This window comes from Dermochelys coriacea, chromosome 20, assembly GCF_009764565.3.
Source record: "Dermochelys coriacea isolate rDerCor1 chromosome 20, rDerCor1.pri.v4, whole genome shotgun sequence".
Lineage (NCBI taxonomy): Eukaryota > Metazoa > Chordata > Testudines > Dermochelyidae > Dermochelys > Dermochelys coriacea.
The window spans coordinates 3,056,413-3,077,887 of NC_050087.2; the positions used below are offsets into that span (position 1 = coordinate 3,056,413).

General features: G+C 50.9%; 1 protein-coding gene across 1 annotated transcript in view; it reads left to right on the forward strand.

Annotated features, from left to right (window-relative positions):
• The window catches only part of LRP1 (LDL receptor related protein 1), a 175,457-nt gene that overhangs the window by 65,041 nt on the left and 88,941 nt on the right, over window positions 1-21,475 (forward strand). Inside the window, 2 exon segments of the mRNA XM_038378412.2 lie at window positions 1,063-1,191; window positions 1,658-1,921. Coding sequence (XP_038234340.1) covers window positions 1,063-1,191; window positions 1,658-1,921 — 393 coding nt within the window.

A 21,475-nucleotide genomic window follows, 5' to 3' on the forward strand; every position in this document is an offset into this window, starting at 1 on the left:
TTGGTGGTGGATGGGGATGACCTAGCCTGCCAATGCAGGGACAAGACTGCTGGGGCACAACGTCAGCTCGGTGGGCCACGCCTTGCCCGAAGGCCATGTGTGGCCAGCCAGCCTGGGGCAGGGGTAGGGAGCGGAGTAGCTTCCAAAGGGATTTGGATTCTTAGTGCTCATTCGAAAACTGCAGCTTTGAAAATCGCATCCTGAGTGTCACAGTGACTTGTCGGGGTTGTGGAATAGCCTAAGACAGACCAGCACAATGGATTAAACTGATTCCCCCCCTCCCTGGGGCCCCCCAATTGGAGCACTGAGCAGGCTTCCCCTATTAGGGTGAACAGCATCCTTGGGTGCAAAAGGAAAAGGAAATCAGTCGAGCAGGAGGGGGCGTTCCTTTTGCGTATGGCGTGAGTGAGACCTTCACTGGGGGCTGTGGCCAGGTCTGGGGTCCCCACTTCCAAAAGAGGGCTGCAAAATGGGAGAGGGTCCAGAAAAGAGCTCTGAGAAGGATTCGCACTCTGGGAAGCCGGCCTAGGCGCGAGAGACGAAAGAATCTCGTTCCCTTTAGTTTACTCAGGAGAAGGCTGAGAAGCGACGTGATTGCGGGCTCTGAGTCCCTGCGTGGGGAGAGATTTTCGAGAGCAGAGCAGAGTAAGAGCCAGTGGGTGGAAGCTGAGGCTAGAGAAATTCAGACCGGAGAGAAAGGGGCAGATTTTTTAAGAGCATTGTTTTGCCAGGGCTGGGATGGATTCTCCTCTGAGGCAGGGCTGGATGTCTGTGTTAAAGTTCTGCTCTGGCTCAGCTGGAAGTTCAGGGCTGGCTGCAGGATTCGCGGGGTGAGATTCTCTGGCCTGGGTTACACAGGGGGACAGACAAGAGGATCGTGCTGGTCCCTTCTGGCCTTTAAACCGTACGATTAGACTCCGATGGTGCGGGGTGTGTGTTCCTCCCGCATGTCCCGTTCTCTGCTGCTCCACCGTGAGCACTGGGGGGCTCTGTCCTTTCCCTGGCTCCGGGGAGCTGATGCAGTTGCGGGACCCAGCCTTGTTCTCTTGCCCTCCCCTGCAGACTTGGATGAGTGCACCATCTATGGGACCTGCAGTCAGACGTGCACGAACACGGAGGGCTCCTACACGTGCAGCTGCGTCGAGGGCTATCTCCTGCAGCCCGATAACCGATCCTGCAAAGCTAAGAACGGTGGGTGGTGTTTTAGCAGCGTGGCGTGGCTTCCGGCTGCCTCCAGCTCTTGGGACCTGGGGGTGCATGCAAAGCCACCCAGCTGCCCCAGAGCATGCGTGACGGCTTGCCCTGTTTGCACGTGACCCAGGCGTGTGTGTGCATGCAGAGTTACCCGGCAGCCACACCATGTGCGCGAGGTGCTTGCATGTAGGCCTGGTGTATGTGCAAAGCAACCAGGCCACCTTGAGCGCGCATGTTTTGCGGGTGATGTCGGGAATCGTCACTCCCATGTTACAGCTCGGTCTCCTGCCCCCGGACCTCCTGTGGGGGCTCCTCTGCCCCCTGCATTGGAAATCCAGTCCTCTCATATTCCCTCTTGCATGGGTCAGGCTGTGGATTCCCTGCTGGGGCCTGGGGCGTAGATTGAGCAGGAATCCAGCTGCTTGCTTAACCCTCCCTGGCTGTTCTCCTCTTCCCCTTCCAGAGCCCGTGGACCGGCCCCCGGTGCTGCTCATCGCCAACTCTCAGAACATCCTGGCCACCTACCTGAGCGGTGGCCCTGTGCCCAACATCACCCCCACCAGCACCAAGCAGACCACCGCCATGGACTTCAACTACATTGAGGACACGGTGTGCTGGGTCCACGTGGGCGACAGCGCCTCCCAGACCATCCTCAAGTGCGCCAAGATCCCCAACCTGAAGGGCTTTGTGGAGGAGCGCTCCATCAACATCTCCCTCAGCCTGCACCGTGAGTGGCCGCTTCGGCGCTTTCACCCCTCCTGCCTCTCCGCTCTCCCCGCCCTCCTTCTGCAGCGTCTATGCCTCTTTAAATGCACCCCTCCCCTCTCACCCCGGGAAGGGGAGACCTGGGGGGTCTGGCCTGGGGTAGTCACCGGCTCTTTGAGCAATTAGGTGCACAAGATCCTTAGGAATCCAGTGGGCCCCGGGAGTCTAACTCCCCTGGGGATCCTCTGAAAGGCCTGAATGTCTTGCGTTAAGGCCGGTCATAAACTTTTTTTTTTTTTTTGGGGGGTTGAAAAATGTTTGGTTGATTTAAAACAGCTTTTTCCCAAGGGCCTTGCAGCTTCCTCCTCCTCTCGCTTTGATCCCTTCCTTCCTCCTGTTTACAATTTCCAATGAGCTGCAAGCGCAGGTTAAACACTGAGGTCCGGGATCGATCAGCTCCTTGCGCGGTGGTGGGGAAGGGGGTAGACCCGTGGCTGCTTGTTGTTTTTGTATTTGAGCCCCGTGCTTCTGTTGCCTAAATAGGCTCTGGCTGTAGGTAGTGATTTAAAACCAAAAAAAATCCCCCAAGTTGAAGCAGCTCTGTGGGGGGAGGCTGAGTCATGGCCAGCCAGTCACAGATGGTGGGTTTAATTCTGTTTCTCCCTAGCTGCAATGAGAGTGGTTGCCGGGGGCGCCGCTGGGGGTCTCAAGCAGGGGGGAGGCTGCAGTTTAACAAATGTACCGACCGCTGGGATCAGCTGTTCGGCGAAATGGCCGGTGCTGTTTTATCTATAGCAAAACTGGGGAGTGACTAGGATGGGGGGCTGGTATGGAGGCCGTGGGGGCAGGGGGACAGGAGGTGGTGTTCAGGGCCTTCGGGGTGCGGAGCAGGATTAAGGAGCTTGGAGGGTGGAGATTGGGGTAGACACTGAGGGTGTGGGGGGTTTATGGGCTGGAATCAGGTGGGGCAGGGGACGGGCTTTACTGTGCTACCTCTGGGGTGCAGCAGCACTCAGCCAGAGGACAAAGTGTTACCGAATGTGCTGGGAGCCCAAGGGGAGGGGGCTTTGCCCCTCTCTGCTCCCCCATTGTGGTGTCCTTATCGCAGCAACCGAGTCCAGTTCATGCCCGTCGAAGGGACAGTGTCCATGGCCTTGGGATCAGCGTGCTGCTGGGTGAGGAGCTGCAGGAAATCTGTCTGTCTGTCCCGATCTGGGAAGGGGAGAGGGTGAAACTCTCTATCCTCCTCCTCCTTTGAAGCCCGGTAGAGCTGCAGCAGCGAGAAGCTGGTGTGGGAGGAGGCCCTGGACTGTGACTCAGGAGGGTGGGGTGCCATTTGCCATCTCTGTTCCCTGGCGTGAGTCACCTGGTGGCATTTGGCCTTACGTGACTTGCAGAGGGATTTGGGGATCTAGCTCCTTTGAAAATACCGTGCCCCCCCGGGCCTCTCTTCCCCATCTGCAATGTGGGCATCATCCCCTTCCTTTGTCTGGTCTTTTGAGAGTGGAAGCCTGGGCCCCTTATCCAGCTTCGGGCTGTTCTGACGAGCCACGGCTTGCGTTATAAACTATGCTTTTACTCCCGGGGACTGATCTTCGCACCCCAGTAAAACCCCTGGGGTTTGGACCTTCTCCTGGGCCTTGTGTGGAGGGTCCTGCGAGGGCACGACAGCGTAGCGAGGAACCTGGGGGAGTGGGATAAAATCCTGAGCCCTCACTGCAAAGTGGGTGTGTGAGGAGGAGAAAAATCTTTCCATCCGCCCCTGACTTTTGGACTCTGGAGCAAAGGCAGGTGCATTCAGAAAACTCTGGTTCTAGTTGCAGCACTGCATGGGTGTGTGTGTGTGTGTGTGTGTGTGTGTGTGTGTGTGTGTGTGTGTGAGAGTTTCAGGCTTCGCCCTCTGGTCTTGCAGGCGACCATTTGAAATGAGGCAGAAGGAGACCAGTCCCTGCTCTTTTTTTGCGTGTGGGGAAGATGGTTTAGTGGGGTTTTTTGCACCCCTGAGGAGAGAGGGCCCAGGAGAGGAAGATTTTTCAGTGGTTAGGCATTAGCCAAAGATCAGGATTCAATTCCTGGCTCCGCCATGACATCCCTGCGTAACCCTGGACGGGTCACGCTCTGTGCCTCAGTTTCCCCATGTGTATGAAGGGGATAACAGCACTGCCCTGCCTACCAGAGGTGTGTGAGGATGAATACAGGAGAGACTGAGATGCTCAGATGCTATAGAAATGGGTGGGAAGATCTCTACCTTACACAGTGGGTCGCCTGGCAAAGGTGAGGTTGCACTGTACAGCCAGGCCAGATGCATGTAGCTACCAACTTCCCGACCCCAAATGGGCTGGGGTTTGTCTGTGACTTGGGGATGGGGTCTGCGCACCAGGGGCTGAACCGAGACACGCTCAGCTCCCGCTTGGCTTGGAAAAGCTCTTTGAGTCCCAGCTGGTGATCAATTTGAACCACTGGCCTGGAGGTTGACGAGATGCTGACTTCATGTTGCGGAGCTGACTCTGGATTACAGACTAGATCACACTGAATCAGTTGCGAAATCTGAAGCTTCTCCTGAAATCCTAGATTTTTCTGCTTTTGTAAAAATGCACTGTCAGGGGCGTGTCTGGGAGCAAACTGATTTCATTGTGGACTCGGGGTTTAGAGGAAGGCCCATGGCAAGTGCTGAATGCTCTGCAGAGCAACCCGGTGAGCCATTCATGCCAGAGGAAGGATGGGCCAGCTGTTACGGTTTAGGAGCCTTGGGTTTAATTCCTGGCTCTGCCATAACATTGCTGTGAGACCATGGGTAAGTCACCGAGCTGCTACGTGCCTCAGTTTCCCCATCTCTCCGATAGCACTAGCCTGCCTCATAGGGTGTTGTCAGGATAAATGCATTAAAGACTGTGATGTGCTTAGCTGCTATGGTCATGGGGCCTAAGGACCATCTACCTTAGGGAGATGCATTTATTTTTTCCCTTGATGCCCCTTTGGGGGATGGGATTAGCATAGGGCACAGGACTCCTGGGTTCCATTCCTGGCTTTGCCATTGCCTTGCTGTGTGGGCGTGCCATTTCCCCTTTCCGTGCCTCAGTTTTTCCACTTACGAATTACTGTTACCCACCGTGGTGTGGTGGATTTCTTGCTTGTAATACTCTGTGCATTTGCTAAAAGCACTAAATTGGTGTAAAACATGATAAGCCTCCCAGAGGGAGTAAGAATGATGCTGCTTTGCCTCTCCCAGGAGTATCTCTTCTTGCCAGAGGGAAGTTTTGATACACAGCCTCAATTAACTTTCTGTGATAATCCCAGAGAGCTGAGAAGGTGGAGACCTGGGGCCTTGCAACGATTCTCCCCACTGTATTTTCCACTGAATGCATCCGATGAAGTGAGCTGTAGCTCACGAAAGCTTATGCTCAAATAAATGTGTTAGTCTCTTAGGTGCCACAAGTTCTCCTTTTCTTTTTTCAATCTACCCTGTTAGTCATGGTAGCAGAGACCTGCAGTTACTGAAAGGTGTCTGCAAGCAGCTTAATCACAGGTGTTCCCAGTGTGGTGTTTATCACAGTCCCAGCGTCTGGGATGGCTGAGGTAGTGTGTGATCTGATTGTGTATTATACCAGCGTGCTGTGCTCCTTTTCTTTAAAGCAGTCTCTCTTCAGGAATGAGCACTTCCCTCTTGAGTTATGCTCATTTAAAGCAGGTCGGGGCAGCGGGGGGCGGTTTGCTCTTGTTGTTTTGCTGCTGGTGACTTGCACAGAGGAGGAAGTGAGAGCTGACGGCTGATGTTTGGAGGATCGCTTTCTGGCCTCCTGAGTCCACCGACTTCTTCCAGAGCGATCTTGTTCAGAGTTGTGTTAGGGAGAGGAATGTGCTGCTCAAGCGGACAGGATGCTGTCAAGCCAGGAGAAAAAACGGAGTGTGTTTCAAGTCCACCTTTCCTCACCCGCCTTCCTACTCCAGCACTGAAGTTGAGTGCGGGCTGTGGGTTCCACTCCCAGCACTGCCATAGAGTCCCCTTGTGAGCTTGTACAAGTTGCTTAATCTCCACAGGCCTTCTCTTGTCTATTTCGCTTGCAAGCTCTTCATGGCAGGTGCAAATCCAGGGACTTCAGTGGAATCGTATCCATTTATGCAGGACCGAATTGGCCTGTTAAAATAGCCATAAACACTATACATAAGAAGAAAAGGAGTACTGGTGGCACCTTAGAGACTAACAAATTTATTAGAGCATAAGCTTTCGTGAGCTACAGCTCACTTCATCGGATGCATTGAAGTGAGCTGTAGCTCACGAAAGCTTATGCTCTAATAAATTTGTTAGTCTCTAAGGTGCCACCAGTACTCCTTTTCTTTTTGCGAATACAGACTAACACGGCTGCTACTCTGAAAACTATACATAAGAAATTTGGTTGAGGCCTTTCAGAGTAAAATCAGTCGCCGTGGAGCTTCGGACTAAAATCTGATCTCCGATTTAAATTATAGTAACTGTTGAGGTGAGATGAGGAGGGTGTATGTGCAACGCCTACAAATAATGCAACATTTTGGGGAGAAAACCCATGTGAGGCTTAACAATAATTTACTACTAGTCATGGATGCAAGATTCCAACCTCAAGTGTCCCAAACTCCTGAGTCTGGCTCCCAAGAAGTTCTGAGATTTAAAGAAATTTGGGATTCTTTTTATTTGACTTCTCGTTTCTGAGCTGCAGGGTTCGCTCGTGTTTCCAAACTTTTCTCCATAACCATGAGGATGAGAAGCTCTTTTTTTTTTTTTTTTTTTAAAGTTGCAATTCTCATGCAATCACTCGACTCCAGCAGCTGGGAATTAAAAAAAAACAAAAACAAAAAAACCCTCCTTCAACAACACAAGGTGCTTGATAAAATCAGGAGAGTTGGCGGCACTGCCGATGGTTATTTGGCTTATGCTTTTCACTCATCTTGGCTTGTGAAAATAGACAAGTCAGTTTCACTTTCTGCTTTGCCTGCATCAGTTTGAGTTTCCAACTCTGCGGAGAAGTCTTTCCAGGGTTTATTTATAAATGCAAAGCTTAAATAGAATGTAAAGTTTTATAAATGCTCCTTTTACCTTCTGGACCTAAGCTGTTCTGTGTTTAAGAGATCTGTCCTTACCATGATTTTATCTTACAGGAGAGTAAAGCTGATCTGTAAATCCAGTTAGTGGCTCCTTTATTTACTCGCATATGGCATTTATCTACTGACAGCAGGAGTCAGGCTTCCCCAGTGCCTGCTGCTAATGAGGTTTGCGTTAGCATTTGGTGGGGAAATCCTAGTGCTAAAGGGTTGAAAATGACCAGCCTCCCAGCTGGCATTGCTATGCTGGAATGAAGAGTTCAGATAGGAGCTGCGCATCCGTGGTTTTTTTGCTGAGAGATTAGTGTGACTAGAATGGCAGATCGGGTAAGTTAGGGCTCTCCGCAGAGGTTGGCAGGAACCCATGTGCATGGATCTTTCTGTTTTCCTCTGCTGCTAACTTTTTATTCAGCCAAATGGCCTGGGTACAGATTAATTTCCGTGATGACGACTCTGCTTGTGCCTCCAAATGCAGGCTGCTGACGCGACAGCGCTTGGATAGGGAGTGGTCACTGGAGCTGGTTTCACTGCTGCCCCAAATAACGCGGTGAAGATCCGCATGGTATCTTGCAGCCATTGCACACCCAGGGACTAATTTTCCTTTCATGGATCACACAAGTCTTGCCCTGTTGAACGGAGGGACATAGAGAGAGAGAAAGATGGTGCGAAGGAGAAACGTCTAGTGCAGTAGCAGGGAATTGCAAGTTGTTGGATAGGCTGCAGAAATGGCCGGCTGAAATTTCTGTGACTTGGGTTACGCGGTTGGGTCCCTCCGTACTTTATAATCTATTTATGATCTATTTCACTATGTTAAGTATCCTCACACCTTCTTGTCAACTGTCTAAATGGGCCATCTTGATTATATGGGGGGAGGGATAGCTCAGTGGTTTGAGCATTGGCCTGATAAACCCAGGGTTGTGAGTTCAATCCTTGAGGGGGCCATTTAGGGATCTGGGGCAAAAATTGGGGATTGGTCCTACTTTGAGCAGTGGGTTGGACTAGATACCTCCTGAGGTCCCTTCCAACCATGGTATTCTATTCTATGAAATTAAATCACTTCAAAAGTTTTTTTTTCTCCTGCTGATAATAGCTCATCTTAATTAATTAGCCTCTTACAGTTTGTGTGGTAACTTGCACCTTCTCTATATGTGTGTGTGTGTGTGTGTGTGTGTGTGTGTATATATATCTTCTTACTATACGTTCCATTCTATGCATCCGATGAAGTGGGCTGTAGCCCACAAAAGCTTATGCACCTAAGAAATTTGTTAGTCTCTAAGGTGCCACAAGTACACCTGTTCTTTTTGCGGATACAGACTGACACGGCTGCTACTCTGAAACTTTATAATATGTGACTCTTCGGGGTGTGGGCTGGGTTAGCGGCACATGGTCCAAGCCACTTCATTCTCATCCTGTCCTCTTTAAATCTTCCTTTAAAAATAAAATCCCTGATGTCACACTGTTGCGTTGGAGCATTGTAGAGGTTCCTTGCGGACGGCATGTCTGTGTTTATACAGCTCCTGGCACAATGGGGCTCTGGTCCATGACTGGGACTGCTTGGTGCTACAGCAGCACAAATAATTCATAATGATCATGGCTGAGAGATGCTGAAGCCAATCTTCTGCCCCGTTCTAGGCCCTGTTTTTTCCAGTGGCACCAGTGATATAGCATAAATCAAGGCATGAGATTTATTTTTAAAACAGAGTTGTTTGTTTTGTCTTTGGGTTTTGAGTTTTCCTTCCTAATCATGAGGGCTGGAAATCTTGTTTTTATTTAATAATAATTAATAAGAGAGAATGAGGGGGAGGGGTGAGATTCTAATGCAATAAGGAGATTCTGAGGGGTGGGGATTTTTTTTTAAAAAAGAGCCCCAAATCTACCAAATATTGTGAGAGTTGGTAGTGCTGTAGCATGGCTTGTATCCATGGTGGTTGAGTTCCTAATACAGAACGCCAAGGATAAATTTAAGAGCCTGTCTTGATTAGAGACATTCGCTATCTGCATGTAGCTGTTGGGAGCACCTGGCCATAGGTGACTTCATGGGAGGAGTCAGCAGCACAGCTGGGAACGGAAGCTACATCTTCTAAGTCCCAGGCCAGCGCTGTAACTGTGAGACCCCTGGCTGCGTTGGGCTGCGAGAGGAGCCTGATTTGCAAGTGCTTTAGATTCCCTTTCCCTGTCACGCCTGTGAGTTTGAGCGGCGTTTTCATGCTTCTGCTGGCTGACATGCGGCTTTAAGTTGCTCTTGGAGAGGATCTCTACAAGCGAAGTTGTCGTCGTCCTTCTTTTTAACGCTCTCCTTCAGTTGCAGCATTTTTGCCCGAAGTCGGAGCCGATCTGCTTTCAGGAGGTTTCGGGCAGGTGGTTTGAAGCCAGGCTGCGTGCTTCCAGCTGCTCCCAGACGTTCTGCAGCACTTCGTTAACTTCACAGCGCCCGTTCGAGGGAGCGTTCGCTCATTGCCTCTCGTTACTCTTCCAAGATGAAGCTAGCAGCTTCCTGTGCTTTGATGCTGGCTGGCACATCCTGGTCTAGGGGCAACACACTGCGTTCATCAGTCCACTTGGGTACCGTTCCCACCTCTGAGCTGCTGCATGTCCGTGGGCACGGATTGCCTCTGTTTCCTGTCTTGTCTATTTCGCTTGCGAGCTCTTTGGGCGGGGCTGCTTCTCCCTCTGCAGTGTGGCCGGTTCTGGCGATCGTACTGCGCAGCCGGGTGTTGTTTGGTGTTTTTTCTTAAAGCCCCGTCTCTTCTGATGATAAGCAGGCAGTGCGTGGTACCCTTCATTGGTTATCAGGGATTGGGAGTCCACGGTTGTCCCCAGGCCTGAAGATGAACATTGACCCTTCCAAGCAAAGCCTGGACAGGAGTTCTCGTCCTCTCGGTGATGCTGACTCGGTTCTATCAAGTGGGACAGCCTGCCAGCCCCCACACCGTACACTGCGCTCAGACACACCAGTGTCGTTATAAAGGCTCCCTCGTGGGGGAACAGGGGCCTGTCCAGCCCTTCAGGTCAGGCTCCTCACACTGCATCGATTCCCCTTTGATTTCTGTGTTGCTGTACACATTGCAGCCTCTCCCTGTCCCGGCCGACTTGGACGGAGCTGGCCTGGGCTCCGTTTTCTGTGACTTGGTCTAGGTTCTTCCCAACCCCCGGTCCCAGAGCAGCTTGCATCCCAACCGCCACGTTCTGTTTTAAGCTGCAGGTCCGGATTGTGAAAAGGAAAGATCTTGCTGGGCAAAGCAGGGAGGGGAGTCAGAGACCTGGCCTACTACAGCGCAGAATAAGAGAGCCTTATTTTTCCTTGGGAACTTGGATTCCAAGGAGGGGAACCTTTTTTCCCCCTCTCCCTTTCCTTTTCCTCTCCCTTTTTTTCTTGTTTTTCGTGTGTGTTCGAAAGTTCCTGCTCTGTTTCTAATCAGCCAAATCCCTGGCAGGAGCTGAATGTCTGCTCGCATTCAAGGACAAAAGGCAAAGGGGGGAGGAGTCATTTTTCGACAGCTTGGAACAGTTTGCCTCCCTTGAACAGTCGGCCCAGTGTGTGGTTGCTGCTTTCCCTCGCTCGGGGCTGGCCACTAAAATGGAGCGGGCTGTGATTAAGCTCCCCTGCTCAGCAGTGGCCTCCCCTTTCAGCCCCTTGGCTTTGGAATGTCTCCTCCGTGGGCCGCTGGCTAAACTAACGAGCCCATTGGATGAGCACGCGTAGGTGACGTATTTGCAGCATCTGGGCCTCGGCCTGGAAAGTGGGATTTTCAACAGAGGTTGGTTTTGGTCTAACTTGGTTCCCGATGTGCGGGAGAAAGGAAGGGTGGCCCAGTAGCTACAGTGCTTGCATGGGTTTGGGAGACTTCTGCTACTGGTTTCCTTTGGGCCAGTCACTTTGTCTCTCTGTGCCTTACCCCCATTTTCCAGATGGGAAAGTAACAGCCCTGGCCTGTCTGACGGGGCTGTGTGAGAACAAACATGGTGAGGAGCTCAGATGGATGGAGGCCAGCAAAGTACCATAAAACTCTGGTGGCAACATTTATGTAACTCAACCTCAGACCCTCTCTTTGGGGTTGGGCTGTTCAAGGGAACCTATGGGAGTTGCGGGCCCGGATTCCATTGAAATGGTTCGTTTGGGGAGGAGGTTGTGGTAAGCGACATGGGGGCTAGTGAGGTTTGGGCACGGCACGGAGAGGGAGGGGGATGGGTTACAAAGAGCAATAGAGTGAGATTCTGGCCCCTGGGTGGGAATGAGGGGACGCTGAAAGGGGAGAAAGATGCTTGGGTGCCTTAGGGGAGCAGAGCTTGGTTGACACAGAGTGCTATTGAAAATCTCACCCTGAGGTTGAACAGCCTAGAGGGTTTAGGTGCCAATTCCAATGAAAACCCAGTTAGATCTGAGTGCCTAATTCCCTTGGGCGCCTCTTAAAAATCCCACTGTACATGTTGGTTTAAAGCCCTTTTTTGGCTACATGATCCTATGGGAAAATAAGCAAAGTGGCTTTACACGAGTGTGAAAGCTTTTGCACTATTGCCAGGACTGGCTGTTGGCACTGGCTAGAGTGAGGCGTAGGATAGGAAGGCAGCTCCTGCCAATGCATCCTAAACCTGACCTGCAGCCTTCCCCATCCCGTGAACTCAGCCCTGGGCCGTCCACTGAGGCTGATCCATCCCTGCCCCTGCTATTCCAGCCCCTGGCTGCTTTTTGTGCTGGCGTATTGGGAGCAAAGCTTATTGAGCAGCTGAACGAGTCTTGCCAATCTCATTTCACCAGTGAGCAGAGCAGGATTGAAATTCCTGTTTCCTGGACGCTGGTGCAAGAGCGTTGCCGTGTTAGCAGATCCACAGAGCTCTCAGTGCGGGTGCAGTGTCTGCCCTGGTTTGGGGGGGAGGCAGTGTCCGGGTCATTAAAACAAGGCTATGCTCGGTAGCTGATCTCTAAACCGTGGGAGTTCTTCCAGTTGCGGGCAGGTTTGATCCTGGCGAGCGGGTGTTCCTGGGACAATGCTCTCATTTATTCCCAGTGGAGTTTTCAAAGAATTTCAGAGCCAGAAAACCAAAAAAACTGCTTTCACATTTGTAGGCTGCTGAATTCTCCCAGCTTAGTAGCAGGCCGGCTTTGGAGACTTGGAATGATTGATGCCCTCTCTGTGCCACCCAGCGTCCCATTCAAACCCCGGCCTCTAAACTCCTCAGGTACAAACTGTGCTGCTGGCAAAAGCTGCTGGAAGCAGAGGTGTGGACTGGGCTAATTAATGTGGGTGGCATCCAGAGCCCTTGTTTAAACGCAGAAGCTGTGTGGCTGTGCCCCAGGCTGGCCGAGGCAGTCCAGCCCTCTGATGTGGAGACAGGGTACCAGTATCAAGTGCTCCTGCTGGTCATTGCGGATTCCCCCATGGGAAGGAGAATAGGTTTTGGAGTTCTCTGTGCTGCACCTGATGCAGAAGAGCAGCCCAGACCTAAAACCGCTGCCCTGTCCTCCTTAAAGCACATTTCTGCTGGGATGCCTTCCATAAGCCTTTGGCTGTGGTTAGTCAGCTGGGGCTGTCACAGCTGCTGTCACGCTGGTCATCACTCCCGCGCTGTTACCTGGTGCTTTCCCAGCCATCTCTTACTGCCACCTGTTCTCTCGCAACTTACCCAGAGAGGATAAACTCTTTGGGGTTGGGATCAGCTTTTTGCTCCGTGTCTGTACCCCACCTAGCGCAGCAAGGCTCTGATTTCTTATTGGGTGAGAAGTATGACCCCTAGCGGGTAGGACATGAACGTAGGATTTGAGAGACCTGGGTTCAGCCCAGCTCAGCCCTTTGGTTACCTTAATTTACCCTGGGCCTCAATTCTCCAGCTCTAAAATGGGGAGGCTAGAACTTCCCACAGGGGGGTGTGAGGATAAAATCCATCCATGACTATAAAGGGCTCTGAGAGGAGGGTCAGAGAAGCACCTGTGCAGGCAGGTGCTTCGCAATATGAATCATAAATAATTGTCTGAGACACAGTTGTGTTAAATGGGGCCAGGTCAGCTAAGCATTTCTGGCAGGACCAACCCTGGCGATCTTCTCGCAAGCTCCTGGAGGCGGGTAGGTAGGTGAGAATCTGCACGTTCACTTTCCAAAAAAGCGAGTTTCTAGCCTTGGTGGCTGTGCAGAAAGAGTTGAAAACATGACCCCCAAAAGCTCTTGACACCAGAAGGCAACTGAAAAGAACCCAGGATGGTGTTTTTTAAATAAATTTTCATGCTTTTTGTGCCAGTCTCGTGATTATTCTGCAGCTTGACTCATGACTGCTGAACGCTTGGGATCAGCCATGCGGTGGTTCTGGGATGTGCCAAAATCCCGTTCGAGCTGGATATGTTTAACACCATGGAAGAAACTGATCTAGATACAGTCACTGCAAGGCTCTGGGCTTTATTTTTGCTTTTCAGAAGATTGATTTAAAAGGGGCTTCAAAAGAATTTCCCCAGACCTGGAAAAGCGCTTGCGCTCTGTTTTCATAGAGAATGCGAGTTGGTGGGGCTGTGGGCTGGATCCCAAGCTGTGTCTGCTGGAACGTTGGCCTTTCGGTGGGACCGTTCCAAGATTTCTAATGAAGAGGTGACTGAGATGTCTCCTTTTTTTTTTAAATTTTGTTTTGCAATGAAAACAAACCAACTAACCCCCAAACCCCAGGAAGGGGGTGAAACATCCTCCCGAAACTGCTGGCTTCTGGCCACTATTAACAGACTTTCCTGGGGCATCATCTACCTAAACAAGCCTGTCTAGGAGACTCCAGTTCACCCCATGACAAACAGCAGTCTGTTCTGGTGCCAATCAACAGAAATGCTCTAGGGTTTGAGACAAATTGATTTCAGGGGGACATGGGGCTCTGTAGAAATCCAAGTGTATCTCTCTCCCCCTTTTGCATGGAAAGCTCTCTTTCTTTCTGGCTGCCTTGCATGCCCCCCGCCAAGAAAGAGACACTGATGTGAATATACTTGGCAAGAGAACAGAGTGATTGGTAACTTTATCTGATGACTCTTTTCTCTTTAACTGTTTTTAAGAGCTGTTCTCGTACCAGAAACTCAGGATTAATAAGACTCGGACTTTTCAGCTTGAAAAAGAGACGACTAAGGTGGGGGTATGGTTGAGGTGTATAAAATCATGACTGGTGTGGAGAAAGAAAATAAGGAAGCGTTATTTACTCCTTCTCATAAAACGAGAACTAGGGGTTACCAAATGAAATTAACAGGCGGCAGGTTTGAAACAAACGAAAGGAAGTATTTCTTCACACAGCGCACAGTCAACCTGTGGAACTCCTTGCCAGAGGATGTGGTGAAGGCCAAGACTATAACAGGGTTCAAAAAAGAACTAGAGAAAATCATGGAGGATAGGTCCATCAATGACTATTCGCCAGGATGGACAGGGATAGTGTCCCTAGCCTCTGTTTGCTAGCAGCTTGGGAATGAGCAATGGGATAGATCACTTGATGATTCCCTGTTCTGTTCATTCCCTCTGGTTGCTGTCAGAAGACCAGATTCTGGGCAAGACGGACCTTTAGTCTGATCCAGGATGGGGTTTTTAGGAGCAGGGAAAATACCGCTCAGCCCCGGCACACAGATTGGGCCAGCAGACTCAGCCTGCAGAGAGGGAGAGGATTGTCTCGTGGTTTAGGCAGCTGCATGCTATTCTGGAGAACTGGATTTGTCCCTGCCTCTGCTACTGCCTAGCACGGGGTGGGTCCTGGGTCGTGACTGGAATGCCTAGGGGCTGCCCTAATACACTGTATCATTAAGGTTGCACGTGGCTTTGCAACTGTCTGATTCTTTTGATGCAGTTGTTTTTGGGATGTAATTAGGAGATTGCATCGAGGGGACAGCGCTGAGGAAGGTGGGTTACATGTGTCCAAGTGCGTCTCTCTCGTCTGGGATTCGGTGCTGTGAAATGGCTGGGATCAGCTTCCCGGTGCCCATCCTAGAAGCGGGGGGCCCCCCTGGTAAACAGCTCATTAGGAGTGCCGGAGGTGAAGCGTGTTTTTTCCGCGCGCTCAGACGAGATCGCGGTCAGAGGCTGGAGCAGCTGGAGGCTCTTGTCTGGCTCCAGCGACTTGGCATCAGTCCAGTAAGAGACGTAGCCGTCGGGGCTGCGTGTACTGTACCTTGGGCTTGCGAAGGAGTGTGCTGGTGCCGAGAGGTTTCCTAGGGACAGCGTGCTCTGGAGGGGGCAGCTAAGCTGGGGTTGGGGATGGGCATCTCTCTCCTTCCCTCTCATAGGGAACCTTCCTAGGAGTGGTGGAAGGACTTGCCCGGTGTGTAGGGCTGGGAACGGAGCCCAGAGCTTTCCTTGTCACTCCCAAAGCGCTGCGAACCCCCCTGCATGTGACAAACCTTCCCTGCCTGATGCAGGGGGGTTTAAAGGGTCCTGTGGCCCCTTGACCAGCTCCCGGTCGTTGCTTGGCTTGAGATCTCTCCTGAGCTCGCCCACAGTCACGTAGCCAGCCGGCGGCAAGGGAACATGGAACAGCTATCTCCTGAAGCATGGGCGGGCTATGGTTAGGGAGCGAGCGGATGCCGTACCTGGGGCACGACATCTTTCCATGCAGGAGAGATTTTTCTATTAAGGCAAAGCCCTTTGCAGGGCTTATCCGAATTTCCTCTGCGAGGTAATGTCTGAATTCCCCACGTTGCAGCTTCCTGAGCACTGAGCTGGGGGAGCGGCTGCCATCTGGTCCTTCAAGGCTTAAAGTGGCAGGGGAAGGAGATTTTTGTTGCCTTTTTTCCATTCCTAGGACCTAGGGTTCAGCTGCTGACGGACCAGCTATTCCGGGCTCTGCAGCCTGGCAGGGCGCCAGCTGTCAAGTCCTGGTTAAATGGGCTGTATTAAGATTGTATCCTGCCAAAAAAAAAAAAAAAAAAAAAAAAAAAAAAGGCAGCAAAGCCTCGGGTTACATCAGAGCATTGGCTTCACGAGGGGGCAGCGGGCTTGTTAGACAGCTGTCAGAAACCCACACACGAGAGCCGCTGAAGGCTCTGGCCTCTGCGTTCCCATCCCAGCCTCCGCAGCGACTTGCAGCCCGGGCACGGGCGCATAATTCCTTTTCATGGTGATTATTCACCCTGGTGAAAGGTGTCTGATTGGCAGCCTGGGGATGGGGGAGGAGTGGACCGGTCTTTCTCCCCCTAGCACAGGTACCTTCCAGAATGGCTGGTGGCAGTTTCCCACACAGGTCCGAGGGGTGGTCCCATGTGGGGTGAGCTGCATTGCCAGGTGACTGAAATAAATGAGCGAAGCTAATTATCTTGCTAATTGAATTCCTCTCCTGGCTGGGGCCGCGTGCTCTGCATGTTATATTTAAAATGGGAGTAATATGTTTGTTTAGCCATCTTTTATCCCTATCCCCCTCCCTCTCTGTCCGTCTGTCCATCCCCGTCTCTCTGTCCAGCTGTCCTTTGTCTTTTTCACTGAGCTGATGAAGACACATTAGAGACAGAATTTAACCCGACTTCCACCTGCAAACCAGTGCCGGACATGGCCCCGCTGGGCTCTCCTGGGCTCGCTCTCCCCACGACCGTCGTCCTGGTTTTCCCCTCGTAAGAAGACAGTCGGTACAAGCCACCTGGCAATCCTGACCCCCCTGCTATCTCTCTCTCTCTGCACCCAGGTGCCTGATTCTGTGGAATAGCCTCGCTGGGGGGTAAAACATGGTCTCCTTGGCACCTCCTTGCCCTGGCTTTCCTGCCGCAGCCCGTCTTGGGCCAGGAGGCATCTGCTGTGATAGGAGGAGGCGGCCTGGGGTCTGGAGGCGGTGGGCATGGATTATGGTGCTCAGTGGGGTTCTTTTGAGGGCCCAAAAATCTACAGCAGACACTAGAACCCAGGTTGGCAGGGTTGGCACCGGTACCGTCGTCCAGCTTTCCATGCCTAGGCCCAGAAGTCGGGTCCATGGAGTCTCGGCCCACAAGACGAGTGACTCTCAACCTTTCTGATACCAGGGACTGGCTTGCTGCCTTCCTACCCTGTGACGGGGCGATCTGAGGGACCGGCGCCGGTCCATGGCCTGGTCATTGAGTATCTGCGCTAGCCTACAGCGTCTGGGGCTATACACGTGGGATCTCTGATGTAAATGAGCACATCAAGATCACTCAGAAGCGGTTTTCCTCGGGCTGTCTGTGAAGAAATTGATCGATCGTGGAGGGTGCGTCTGGGACATCTCTCTCTGTAGGACCTCATTCTTAATTTCATCATCACACCGTCCCGCTGGCAGATAAACAAGGCTTGGATGTGCTCCCGCCTCCCGGGGAGGGCAATGCCCCTGTCCAGTTTTCTCGCAGCAAGTTCGGGGGAGCAGTCCCCGAGCAGGCTGGGGAAAGAGCCCTGATTGTTAACTCCACAAGAATCGTTAAACTGTGCGCATGGCTCATAAGTTAAGGCTAGATGGGACCACGGAGCCAGATTTCCACCCAGTGTTCCTGCATGGAGCCAGACGAGTCTCAAAGAAATCTTTTGAAGGAAAATCTCCACTTGAGGTGTAAAGCCGCCAGGCAATGGACAACCCAGCTCCCCTCGGTCCAGCCACCCCAGTGGTCAGTTACCTTGACTCTTAAGGTAAGAGTCTGTGCCTCATTTGTGCCTTTAGTGCCAGGGTGGAAGTTTTCTGGCTTCAATTTCCAGTCAGCGGATCCTACTGTGCCTTCATCTGCTAATGTAAAGAGCACCCGGAATCTTTTCCCTGTGACTTTTCTTGGCAGCGATCAAGATTTTTAAAAAGGCTCCCACACCATGTCCATCATAGCCCTGTGTTCAGAAGCTGTAAATGGCAGGCCTGTGGCTCAGCGCCCACAATCGGGGCCAGGTTTTCAAATAGCTGTTGGAGTAACCAGCTTGTTCCAAAGCAATCAGCCCTCAGCAGCCGTCCATTGAAAACTGCTGGGTGCTGAGGACTTCGGGGGACTCGGCGCTTCGTTTGGAGGCCTGCAATTGTAAGCTCGTTGGGGGCAGAGATCTGTAAGTTTGTTCAACTTCCAGCACAGTCAGGTCCCTAGCCGCTATCATATTGCCACTGAGAAATGGCAGCCGAGCTCATTTGGAAATCTGGCTCAATTTGTCCTTGTGGTTTGCATGCCACCGCCTTCCCCCTGAATCCTGCCCCCAGCACAACCTCTTGGGAAGCAATCTTCACAGGCCAGACAGGCCGTGACACTTCCGTCTCTTAAGGGGCCATGACAGAAAAGTGGGATGGGATGGGGATCGCCGATGCTATCTTTAGGTGTACCCCATCAGTTGTGGCAGCTAGAGAAAGGTAGCTGTAGTCCTGCCTCCGCATGGGGGGCTGGGCTTGCTGACCTCCTGAGGTCCCTTCCAGTCTCACATTTCTGTGATCCTCTGATGGGCAGGACGCCTGAAGTTTGTCTCCTGCATGTCCCGTTAACATACTATTTAATTAAGGAAAATTGTCCCCTGGGGGCAATGTTTATCCATCAAGTATTTTGCCGCAACAGAGCGTGTCTTGTTCTCAGTGGGGAGGGTGTGAGGAGGAGGGGGGAAGAGAAATTCCTTCAGATTATGGTATTATGTACATGTATCCAAGGGATCATTCCTTTAATAATAATCAAAAAAAAAAAAAAAAAGGAAACCAGTGATATTTGAGAGCGCCTGGGGACTGCATTCCTGAGACGCTTTCGTTCCCCTTTTGGGGGCGTTTTGAACCAAAACATTTGCACTCGAGTCTGTTTTCCAAGTTTTTATTCCCTAGAAACCACTTTCCAATTGATTTTTTTTTTTAAATGACTGCGTTCGACCCTGCAGCGTGTGGCTCCGTTACAAAGCAGCACTGGATGTACCGTTCCATCCCTGCCCCCAGCCACGTTCGTTTCTGATCAGGCTCGGGTGGTTTTGGTGGCTGTGGAAGAGTTGAATAACATGCGTGGGTTTTAAAAAAAATAAACCCATGCAGGGTTGTTGACTCCAGCTGCTTGGCGGTGGTGCTCTTGGTTTGAGTTTGGTACTTTTCTCCTCCTCGTAGCTAGTCCCTTTCAGGCAGCTGCCTTCATCGATGGATTGTAACAATTCCGAGTGAAATTCTGGCCCCTCTTGACATCCAAACTCCCATTGATTTCAGTGGAACCAGGATTTCACCCAGGTGCTAGGGCCTCACCCTGCCACAGTGTGCTGGAGTGGGTCAGGAGTCTTTTCCTCCCCAGAACGTTTGTGACTTTTTGTTGAAAAAACAAATGTCAGCCAAAACCTGAGAGATTCGTATAGGTGAAAACTCCCATTTTCCATCAAACTTCTCACTCCCCCCCCCTTTTTTTTTTGGATCAAAGACAAAAGCTCAGCCCCCATGTGTGAGAAATGCCCTTGAAATCAGTTCAGAATGGTAAAGGCACTCCCATCTGTAAGGGCTGGTGTGCATACAAGGTGTAACTAAACCAGGAACCGTTAGATCATCTCATCTGACCTCCTGTATAATACAGGCCAGAGGATTTCCCCCCCCCCTTCCCCAGGCCCTCCTGTGTTTAGCCCAGTGACTCCAGTCCAACCAGCATGTGAACTAGTTTAGCTCAATCTGGTAATTTTATCGAATGAAGCGAAACCATCATCGGTGAAGTGAAAACTGTCTCAACATTGGGGACGTGAGCCAGTGTAATGAAATCAGTGCGACATTTTCTACTAGAGAGAAACCTGGAGCGTAAATGAGGACTTGGGGTTGGTTGTCTGCTGTAGAAGATGGCTAAAGTATAATGACACAATTCTGATTTAAAAAAACTACTACACTAGCATCTGCTCACTCCCAGCAGCGGATCTGGCCTCTGCACCTTAGCTCCATCCCTCCTGCCAGGCCTCCATGGGCATTAATCTGCAGGAGCCATTCGTACGTCTCGTAGGAGAGGATGGTGCAGGGAGCAGTAATAAAGGCATCTTCCCTGAGAGAAGCGTTGTTCTGAACAGCCGCAAAGACCTGGCGCCCATCCAGCTCAAAATCCTTCCTGACCACTAGCAAGTGATCAATTTATGCCATGAAGCTTCTTTTCCTGCTGAATGAATATTTTTGAGGGACCTCCGAGTCTATGCACATTCACCTCTCTTAACTGACTTCCCTTCCCAAAGGGCACCATGGTGCGTGTCTGATATCTCAGGGCTGTGAATTCCACAGATTTTATTACAGCAGTTTCAAAGCTGTGTTGAAATCATTTGTTTTCCTTTTGGAAGATTAGTGCAGACTCACTTCCTTTCTATTTCAGGCCATGATAAATGTGCGGCTGTGGAGCATCTGACTCTCATGTTCTCGTAAACCACTGACCTACTGAAGCTGAGAGCTAGATGCCTGTCTTTTCCCCAAGTTCATATTACTTGAGTTCCCTAGTGCACTAGGCACTGTACAAACGCAAAACAAAAAGACAGTCCCTGCTCCAAAGATTTTTCCAATGGTAATTAGACAAGACACGCTAAGGATGGGAGAAAGGAAGGGTTAGTGGGAAAACTGAAGCAGAGAGACATTAAATGACTGGCCCATGCTCACCCAGGACAGAAGGGAGAGGTTCTGACAATTGGATCCTTACTACAACGATCCCCTCTCTCTGAGTCTTCACATCCTTATCCAAAACGGTTGCACTGCTGTGTGCTTTCAAACAGCTGCCAGCTTGCACCCCAGAGAGGGCTGCCTTTCAGAGGGAGACGTGAAGCGATTCTGTGGGAGGTTGACTGCAAAATGGTTTGGGATCTGTTGGAAAGAAAAGATGCTGTTTCATGAATAGAGATTAATTTTTCTTTCTCTCTACTCGGAAATCTGTTTTAGCTGAGAAATATCCGGCATACGACTTGACAGGGTTTACCCTAATAGGGAATGTATTTAAGGGGAGAGTATGTGGCCTAGTGGGCTGGGACTCAGGGAACTGGGGTTCTGGGACCTTTGGGCAAGCCCTGAACAATGGGGTTAAAGTAAAGTGCTTTGAGATCTGGGGCTGCAAAGCGCTAGATGAGAGCTAAGTATTATTAATAAGCATGATCCTGCATCCATTGATGTCAGTGGCAAAGGATCAAGTCCCCAGTGCTTTGCTGAATCAGGGCCTTAATGCTGAAGTTACCCAAGGCTTCCTTTCAACCCTCCCACTGGACAGCTGTGCAATAAACCCACCAGATTTCAACTCTTTTAAGGAAGAGACTTTTTAAACCTTTGCTTGGCCAGCGCTATTTTAACAGGCTCCAAACCAGGAAAACATCTGCCCAGTACACAAGTTGCTAAATGAAGCTGCCAGCTGCCTGCATTGAGCAATTTGTCTCTTGCACAATACACTGAATTTTTTTTTGCGCCCCCCTCCCCGCCCCCCAAAAAGGGGGAAAAATTGCAACATCCCCAAGGTACATCTGAGTTACGGAATATTCTCGTAGTGGACACGAGTGACGCGCGTTGTAAGCCGCTTTTTCAACATAACAAGTTTAGTTAGATTAGAAATCAGCTACATTGGCTTCTAGGAATTGTCTTTTAATTTCACCAGGTCCTCTTCCGGGAATTCTTTAAAAAAAAAAAAAAAAAAAAAAAAAAAAAACAC